At 50.1% G+C, this 9,969-nt stretch overlaps 1 protein-coding gene across 1 annotated transcript; it reads left to right on the top strand.

The window, feature by feature from the left end:
* Positions 1-388: 388 nt before the first annotated feature.
* CUNH10orf71 (chromosome unknown C10orf71 homolog) lies at positions 389-4,677 on the top strand. Its single transcript, XM_051202538.1, has one exon. The coding sequence runs from the start codon at positions 406-408 to the stop codon at positions 4,657-4,659; it is 4,254 nt and encodes a 1,417-aa protein (XP_051058495.1). The 5' UTR covers positions 389-405; the 3' UTR covers positions 4,660-4,677.
* Positions 4,678-9,969: the final 5,292 nt, after the last annotated feature.

The raw sequence follows: 9,969 nt of genomic DNA, 5'->3' as shown, positions 1-9,969 counted from the left end.
ATAAGACCTCATACTGATTAGAGAGCATTCACTTGCATTGCACAAGATAATCTACTTTGCCCAAAGTCTACTGATTTTAGTGCTAATCACATCTAACAAATGCTGTCATGGCTACCTCTAGACTAGTGACCAGAAATAGTACACTCAGTTAGCCATGTTGACACATGAAATTAACCACATACAGACACTATTGACCACTAAAATGGACATGTCACTTACATAGATTGATTAAGCTGGGCATTTTATTTATACCATATTCTTCTTCCTTTTACAGAGAAAAAAAAATCCTCACTTTGCTATTGCAACTGGTCCACCTTGTGACAGGTGGGTCTCTCTTACCCCTTGCCAGAATCTCATCAAAACACACCAAGCAGCTGAAGGGGGTCCTACTAAAGCCAACAGACTATGCAGGGAAACAAAAAGTGCACAGATGGGTTCAGTGACACCTCCAGCATCGGCAGTGTGATGGATGATGCAGACAGGGAGGTGAGCAACCTCACAGATCGGGCATTCCGGAGTTTGTGCATCTCAGAGGACACATCCTTCCATGACTCTGACCTGGCTCTGTCTCCAGACATCACCAGCCAGGGGTTTGGGACTTTTCATCAGGAAACAGTGAGCCACACCAATAGGAAAAGTGGGATTTGGAGCCAGCTTCCATCTCAAGGCACAGAACATTCTGGCTGGGCAGCCACCTTCCAACAGCAACCCAAATATGTTCAGGGGGAGGAAAAGTACCCCAAAAACAGTCCCCCGACCACGCCAGCCCAGAGGAGACTGGAGGTGCCCATTTCTGGCCTGAGAAGCAGCGGCAAGCCCATCTCCAAGGTCTCATCACTAATCAGATCTTTTGACAGGACAGAGAATCGACCATGTGACAGCCGACCTCCTCCCAGCAAGCCTCCCGCGCTCAAAAATCCCAAGTTTGCACCTCCCCCAGAAGGTGGTGTCAATTTCTGCTTCGATTCTGCCTTTCTGACTGTGAGAAGGGTGCCTGCTGAAGCCTCCAGCACCCATCAGAGCAGCCACCAGCCTGGCAGGGTTTCTGGAGAACAGGAGTCTCCCAGTAACCCGGAAGTAGCCTGCCACAGCTCAGACAGCCTCCTCCGGACACCCGACCATGTGACTGACTCATTTGAGCCACAGTTTCCCTCTCCACCTCTCAAGCCAGCCACTGCTGAGCCTGGAAGAGGCGAGGAATGGGTCCCCAGGGGGACTTTCCTGCACAGTGAAAGCAGTGCTTTTGAGTCATGGACTAGCCACCAACCGAAGCTCCTGGAGAGAAAGGACATTGCTCAAACAACCCCAGAAAGCAAAGCTCTCAAACACTATGAGGACATGCCTTTGTTAAAGGAGTCCCACCCTTCGGAGTCCAAAGTCTCCTCCCCCTGCCAAGGCCAGGTTAATTGTGCCCAGGAAGAGACCAGGTCAGCATTCAGGCTTCAGTCCACATCTGGAGCCTGGGGGTCCAGGGAGTCAGGATCCCAGGCATTCCCTGTGGAGGGAAATGCTTCACAGATTGACCCTCAGATGAAGCGGAGCCAGCCCCCCTGGAGGAAGCCAAAGATGGGCAAAGGAAGAACAAATGGTCCATGTGATGCTTTGGAAGACAAGATACAGCACAATAGGAGAGGCCTACCTCTATATTCAAAGCTCAGCCCTCAGGGTCAACTTCCAGAAAATGGTGTTCTGGACTTGCCAGAGGACCCCAATGACCATTACAGTCCCCCCTTTAACATCAGTAAACTCCTTACCCCAATTATACCTACCAAGCATGTCCTAGAGTCTTCAGACACCCAACCAGTGGAGATCAGCCCGTCCCCTCCAGGACAGCTAAATGGATACCAGGAGAAGGAGCCCAATGAGGCTCAGTCTCGGGATAGCTACAAGTCCAAAGCACCCAGCCTGCTGTTCAACCTCAAGGATGTTAGGAAGCATGTCAAGAGTACGTACAGTCCCTTGCCTCTCTTAAAAAGCATTGATGAGAAAACCAGAGGCAAGCAAGAACCTGTGAGCAATGGGGTCACCCTTCCCAATGGGCTTGAAGAAAACCCTCCTGCCAAGCTTTTGAAGGAGATGCCAGCTGATGCCCCCAGCTTCTTGCACAGCAGTACCCAGAAGGATCCTGATACCAACTCCAGTGAGTCCTTTGCCGACAGCCACACGACCCTTGGTTCGCCTTCAGCTAGCTCCAAAACCCACTTCAGCATCAATGGGGAGGCTGCAGAAATGAGTAGTAACGAGAAGGAAGATGCCAATGGAGGTTCAAAGCAGGGTCCTTCCCAGTGCGGCTGGCATCCAGACGCCAGAGAACGCCTTCCCCGGAAACATCTCTCTCTGAAACTCCACAACAGGGAGTCTGAAACAGGACAGGGTACAGAGAAAATGAAGCCTCACCAGCCAGAGAAGGGGCTCTCAAGATCCACCTCCCAAGAGACAGAGCCTGAGCAAGAAATGGGGCTCCAGAACCTACCCTTGAACCAGAAGTTCTCCCCAGGGCCCCTTTCCCCCGAGGAGGAGGATGTGTTTTACAGCGACAGTCAATCTGATTTTACTCCGTGCCTCCAAACCAAGGCTAAATTCAGCACCAGCTCTTCAGACCAATCCTTTGCTTCTTTTGATGATCAGCAGAAGATATGGTTTACAGAAGGCCCCCGGGAAGACAGGAAGAGTCGTGTGAGTGCAGGTGACGATCAAAAGGACGAGAAGGAGACCATGATGGAGAAAGACGAGCCACAGCAATGTGCCTTAAGTAATGGACGTACAGATATGGAAGGACAGAGACAGGAGGAAACGCAAATAAAAGCACAAGGTTGGTCAGGAGGGACACCCCAGAAGGCATCGGGGGAGGAAGTTAATTTCAGAGGCTCTTGGGTGGGGGCTGATAAGGATACAACTCTTCCACGTGCCAAGGACTCAACTCCCTTGCCAGCTTCCACCAACAAGCACAGACTGTTCCCAATTAAAGACAACACACTCAGGGCCACCCCGGTGATAAAACCTATCATTCTGCCTCTCCTGAGGACAGTGTCCTCGGAGGACTCACTTAGTGGTGGACACAAAGAGAATGAATTACCAAGGCAAAAGTGGGGTGAGGATGCTGGTAGCCTCTATGTCCCAGAAAGCCAAGAAATTTGTAACACTCCACTACCCAGCAACGTGCTGGGCACACAGCAGACAAGTGTGGGGTGTGAGGACAAGGGAGAGGTCCCAGCACACACTATGGCCCAGGCTGAAACTTCTCAGCAAGCCGGGAAGGGAAGTTTCTCTTCTCTACCACCGGTGGAAGAGGAAGGCAAGATAAAGCCACCCCTAGATATAGCAAGTAAAGCGCCAGCGCGTGGCAGGGGCGGATCTGCAGACTCAGGGAAGCAGGCTGCCCCTCAGCACATCCCCACCATTGCTTTACCCCCAGATGACCTAGAAGATCCGCCTCCTTCCCTGCCACTGCACACCTGTTGGGAAGAACAAGGTTTCCAAAGCCACTTTCTGTCTGCACCCAGAACAGGACCTTCAGGAAGAAGTCTTGTCCCCAGTGAGGCAGCAACTTCCCCCAACCCCAGCTCTCTAGGTGAGAGCAGTACATGCTCTCCTGTGGCCAGCAGTGTTTGGGAAGAAGCTTCCCAGGCTGCTGGAGAACAGTGGCTGCACCAAGAGCCTCCAGGCCCTAGACCCTGGGCCAGCCAGGGCCGACCCAGGCTCACCCGGAGGGAGGACATGACACACAGCCTCACATGGGAGGCCGAAGGCTCTGATCCCCAACTCGAGCGATTGGCAGATCTCAGGGCCCTCTCTCCAAGAGTCACCTTGCTGGCAGACACTGAGGAGAAAGCCGAGGTCCCTGCGCAGCTGGAGAGGGCAGTAGCAGGCAAGCCCCCTGCAGTCCCGCCCAAGACTGAAAAGGCCCTGCGGCGGGCAAAGAAACTGGCAAGCAAGAGGAGAAAGAGCGATCAGGCGCCCGAGAAGCACACTGAGACCTGGGAAGTCAAGTCCTTCACAGAGGACACGCAGGGGACAGAGCGGAGGCCTATGTCTCCAGAAAAGGGGCCCAGGCCCAGGTTCCCTGCAGTCCGCTCCCTGCCCCCACCCATGCACCGCCACTCAGTGTCCTGCAGCTGGGAGCCCGAGGGGAGGTGGTCTTGGGGGCTCCAGCCCCCCACGCCCCAGCCTCCTTATCCTGCCACCCAGAAAGTGCTCCAGGATCCTCAGTCGGGACAATACTTTGTCTTTGATGTGCCTCTCCAAGTGAAAATCAAGACTTTCTATGACCCCGAGACTGGCAAGTATGTCAAGGTCTCTGTCCCAACCTCCGAGGAGGCCTCCTCTGAGCCACCTCTGCAGGATGCCCTGGCTGCTCCCTACCTACTGTACCCCGGCTTCCGGCCAGTGCCGGTAACCTCCTTGATGCCGCTGCGTTGCTCCTCTCAGCTCGCAGCTCCCACCTTTCTCAGGCAGGGTTCAGGCCACAGGCCCCAGAGCTCCCAGGGTGCTAGACTGCAGCCTCCCTCTGAACGTCTGGGTGAGTCCACCCAGCATACCTCTCCTCAGAGGCTCCATGGGCCTCCCCATAGTCCAGAGGAAGAGGGTGAGGAAGCTCCAAGCCTAAGCATCATCTCCACCGACGACCTAGAGGACTTTGCCACAGAGGGTGTTTCTTGAGAATTGCAGCAGACTGTCCCCCAATTTGCCCCAAATCAGGAAAGCTTACAGATCTTATCCAACAATGCCTCTGTCTGTCTCTGTACACACACACACACACACACACACACACACACACACACCCCTTCAACTCATATTCAGCCATTCGAGATCCCTATAGTCCTTTACGAAGTGGAGATCCCTGTGGGTTCCCTAGGGCCAAGACTCCTTCTCCTCTTCCTCTAGCCATCCCCTGCCCTCCTCTGACCCCGCAGTGGGGTAGATATGGCATGAGATATCAGTCATCCTGGGGTCAGGGCACCCCCACAGTCTCCTTCCCAAGGGTGGGCTTCCTCAGCAACGTTCTTACTACACCAGGTGGATTCCACTACACCCAACCTGGGGTCAGACATAGCACACTGCAGAAGTTTTGGGTCCCTCAGGTGGCACTGGCTAAGGACAGACCCAGGGCAATCTTGCAGAAGTGATCGTTCTCACCATGGTTTTTCCTTGTGGTGGGAATTTTGTCTCTGAAGATGTGATAAAGCAGAGGCTACCATTTAAAATGTGAAACAAGTTTGCCAGTGTGGTCCCTGTCCCTGGACTCTTGTCTTTCTTCAGTCAGAAGGTAAAGGGTCATGGACCCTGCAACCGCCCCCACTCTCCCCCAAGCTGCCAGGACCTTCTCCCTTCCTCCTGCAACACCAACTCCATACCTTCTCATTTCTGGCTTGCTGCACTTGCAGGGGATATAAATGGTGGTCTGAGCCCACCCAAAAGATGACCCAAGGAAACTAAGTCAGATTGTTAGTGACCCAATCAGGACTGGCTCCTGTGTCCTGCACTCAAAACTCAGAGGATGCCTAAGTCCCTGGATTTGGAACTGAAGCTACAGAGGGAGCTCAGGGTGGTTAACTGGCCTGCTTGCCACGCTGTGAGCGTCAGAGAAGGAAATACTGCCCAGGCTCCAAGGTTTCCATCTGGCCACCAGCACTTAATTCCTATTCTGGGGATAGATGGGGATCAAGTCAGCCTCCTTTCCAAATATCAGCAGCTGTCAAGATTGTGTTCCCACATCCTGGGAGCATGGGAGGCACCAAGTAAAGTCTTCCACCCTCGTTCTGTTCACAGGGGTGCTGTTTCTTCCCTGGAGATGGGAGGTATGTGCGCAGCTCACCATGTCTGAAAGCAGGCTCTGAGCAACACTCTGATTCAGGATTTGAATTCAGGACTTTGCATCTAATTATTTCCCTAACAAGTGAAGCCCCGCCTGGGTTTCATAGTGAAAATATCCCCCCCCAAACCTATACTCCATCTGTGCCACTTGATTTGGCTACTCTTGTCAGCCAGATGATAACTGGTCAGGAGTTCAAATTATTTGTCCCACAAATATGGCTTCTCCAAGTCACTAACAAGAGATAAGACAGAGATTGTGTCTGAGTGATGCTTCCAAGTCACCCTTCAAGGTCCTCTCTGCTACCTTCTCATCTGACCAGAATATGAAAAGTTATCTCATCTTGAAAGTCTCAAGGCCCCTAGAAAAGAGGTACCTAACAAAAATTGATTTCTGAGGCTCAGTAGTTACCATAGTTAGAGAAACTCTGTCCCCATGCGGAAAAATACCTGGGGCAATTGTTTGGGACAAGCAGTCTGAAGGCAAAACTGGTAGGGCCATAAACAGAGACAGAAAGCTCATCAGGAGGGTGTTTGGTGTTTGTAGGGCAGGGTCAACTCTCCTTGGGTGTAGTAGAGGAGCAGGGCTCAGGCAGATGGTGGCATCTACTCACATTGGAGAGCAGGAATGCCACGGATTCCTGGACTGCACAAGTCAGTCCTCACAGCAAAGCATCAGTGGTCCCACATTCAGAGGATAGCTCAGAGAACAAAAGGTAATGAGACAACTCACTGGCCAGTCAATGACAAAGCTCATTTATGCTTCTCTACTTCTTGTTTTTGTTTGCTTTATGTACCTTTCATTCCTTCCCTTTTCCTTTCTCTATCGCTTCCTTCCCTCCTGCTTTCCTCCCCTTCCTCTCTTCTCTTCCTCCTTCCTTTTTACAACCCTCTGGACTATGATCGACACTCCAATTGGATACCAAAATTACCACGGTAAGATCTGGTCTCTGCACACTTGGAGTTCCAGCATAACAGACAAGGAAGACAATTACCATCCCGTATGTTCAGTAATTTGGAGGTAGCTCAGAGGAGCGCCTAACTAAGCACAGCAGGAAAGGGGGCTTCCTTGGGCAGATGGCATCTGAGCCAAGTCAAGATACCCAAGGTATCACATTGGTCCATGAAGACAGAAGGTCTCCACCAGCATTTGTTTAGCAAAGATGACATTGATCAACTACTACGAGATTTGTCCTACCATATCCAAGTACATTGACTTGGCTAATTATTATTTCTAATCAGAGCAAGAACTAAAGTCATAGCCTCATGGGATAGAACTAGTGAATAATCCTTCAGCTTTTGAACAGGTATTTCACTCACTTGATTGCCCAAAAATGTCCCTCCTTCTGCCACTATCTCTAACGAGAAAGTTGTGAGAAATATGAACGGGTGTAGTTTGTAGATTTTGCAAATGCTGCCTACATCTCCTGTATAGAAGAAAGGCCCTCTTCTATGAGCTGGAGCTCCTGTCAGTGTCTCCTGAGAGAGGACCTAAATAAAGAACACCTCTCAAGGCACCATTGAAAACTGGGGGGCCCAGAGCTTACATAGTGTAGTGTGTTCTCCCCTCTGAGTCTGCTCTCAGTCCCCCAAAAGGTACCTCAAAGGTTTCACTTTACTACAATGTAAACAGTCTCACAACCACTAGGGAGGGCCTGTACCAAGAGCTTGAACCTCTCATCTCTAGGTGGATATCCTTGTCACCTAATTGGTGCTTCCGTAAATGTTGTCCCCATAACTGCCAGCACTACCTCATCAGGGAGCTGACTTGAACCCTAGAATTCCAATCCGTATCATCCCTGGCCTAGGTGACAATGGCTTATCTGCACAGTGAGTTCTAAGAAGCCTGCAATCCCTGCCTCCCAGTCAGGTGCACAGAAAGGGCTGCGTACTGGCCTCCTACCTGGTGAGAGATTGGCCAGTGAGGCTGGCTTACACTCATTGGGACATCATCTCTAACAACCTGAGTTGCCCCACTTAATATGAGCAACTGGGATCATTGGTTCCTTATGGCTGTGATGGCCAGCAGAAGCCAAGAATCTCTTTATTAGGAGAAGGATGGATTGGGTTGGTTCTCATAAAGACCCGACTTAAAGCTTTCTATACTGAAGTTATTTGTAACTTAGCTAAAGTCTAAACAGAGTGGCCTTATGCAAATAATGAGGGATCATTTGCTTATAAAAGAGATCTCAAGGAAAATCTGAATTGTTTATGTATAGAAAATATTTCAGCCTAGACAGTATCATGCAATTGAGCACAAATGTCATGTAGGTCTTCAACGACATGCAGGTATGAAACCAAACTGAGCAGACAACTCTGGGCCACACCACCAGAGCTTGTCACCATTCAGCTTCATTTAGGCCTTCTTGGTGTCACATTTACAGAGCCCTCTGAGTAGAGGGTTCCTCCCTTCATTCTTCCAGGTGTCTTGGGGGTGAGGTTAGGAAGGAAGTCTACCCTTTCCAGGATTCTGACCAACACAAGTAGATGCTTGAAGAAGAAAGGATTCTGCTGACCTCACATCCAGGCAGGGATGTGTAATAGTCCATTCTCATGAGGCCTTAAGAAAAGCCTGAGGCTTTATGCCTTACAAAGGCAAGAGTTTTTTGGTTTTTGTTTGTTTGTTTGTTTGTTTTTTGTTTTTTATTTTGGTTCAGGGTTCTGCCAGCTGAGTGGTCCAGACAGCATTCCCTGACTGACAGCATGGTGGAGAAGCAGGAGAGGAACTGGAAACTGGCAGTATGTAGAAGAGGCATGTGCATGGGACAAGAAGTCTGACTTAGTTCTTTTGTTGCTGTGACCAAACATCTGGTAAAAGCAACTTGAGGAAGGAAGGTTTAATTTTGGTTCACAGTTTGAAGGTCCAGTCCATCATGTCAGGGAAGGCATGATGTCAAGAGCATGAGGCAGGTGGTCATGTTCCATCTGCAATCAGGACACAAACAGAAATGTGCACTGGTGCTCAACTCTCGTGTTTCCTTTTTATTCGGTCCAGGACCTAAGTGTCTCTTGCTTTCAAGGCAGGTCTTCAGGTAAACATTTCTGGAAACACCCTCAAAGACACATCCAGAGATGTACTTCCATGGTGATTTAAGTCCCATTAAGTCAACAGTCAAGATTAACCATCACTTAAGAGAACAAAGGGCCAGATCTTCTATAACAATCCTTCAGGACACAACTAGCATGCCCTTGCAAGTCCAGCAACAAGCCCTTAGTGGGTGTGCTGCCCTGGTGGCCTAACTGTCCCTCTTAGGTACACTTCTTAAAGGTCCCATTATCTCAGTCGCACCATGAGGACCAAACTTCAAACACATGATTCTGTGAGGGACAAGCCACACCAAGCACTGTTTCTCCTTTGCTAAAGTGTCGTTCGCTTTATAATTGTTTCACCATCTCAGCACACTTCCCAGCCTAGGTGGCATTGCCAACACTATCCTTGTTTTTATGCCATTTGTCCTCTTGGATCTGAGCCCTGACTCCCATCTATCCTATTCATCTCTCCTTCTACCCCTGCAGAAGAGCAGAAGACTGTCTCTAGAGGCCTTGCTGACCCCTGGCCACCACCTTTTCTTTTCTATGACCATGGCTCTATTTTCCTCAGAATTTGAAAACTTTAAGCCAACCCTCTCCTTTCTGAGCAACTTTGGTCTGGCTCTCTCTCTCTCTCTCTCTCTCTCTCTCTCTCTCTCTCTCTCTCTCTCTCTGTGTGTGTGTGTGTGTGTGTGTGTGTGTGTGTGTGTGTTAACAACCCTCTGTTCCTCCACAAATAAAACTGAGAGCATCATCAGGGCAGCCTAGAGTTACCCCAGTGGTCAGAGTCCTCAGCCAAGGTTGCTCAAGTAAAAGCCATGACTGTTCTCACTTACACACATCTGGCCCCACTGGGCAGTTTCACTAGGAAGGAAACCCTGCACAGGTCAATATGAACTCAGTGGAACTCCACCCCTTCCTCCCCACCCACAGTTATCATACTGGCATTGTTTAACATGCTGCTTTTATAGGAAATGGATAATCTCCTTTTGACCAGTGTTTGTCATCGCCAATCATCAGAAAATGCAAGCCAAAACCACAAGGAAATACTCCCTCATACCCACTGTCATAGCTACCACCAAGACAACAACAGAAAGAGGAGAGCTTAGAAACCTTGTGCTCCACTTA

Source organism: Phodopus roborovskii, unplaced genomic scaffold (genome assembly GCF_943737965.1).
Source record: "Phodopus roborovskii unplaced genomic scaffold, PHOROB, whole genome shotgun sequence".
Taxonomy (NCBI): Eukaryota; Metazoa; Chordata; class Mammalia; order Rodentia; family Cricetidae; genus Phodopus; species Phodopus roborovskii.
This window is presented reverse-complemented; position numbering and strand designations above follow the sequence as displayed.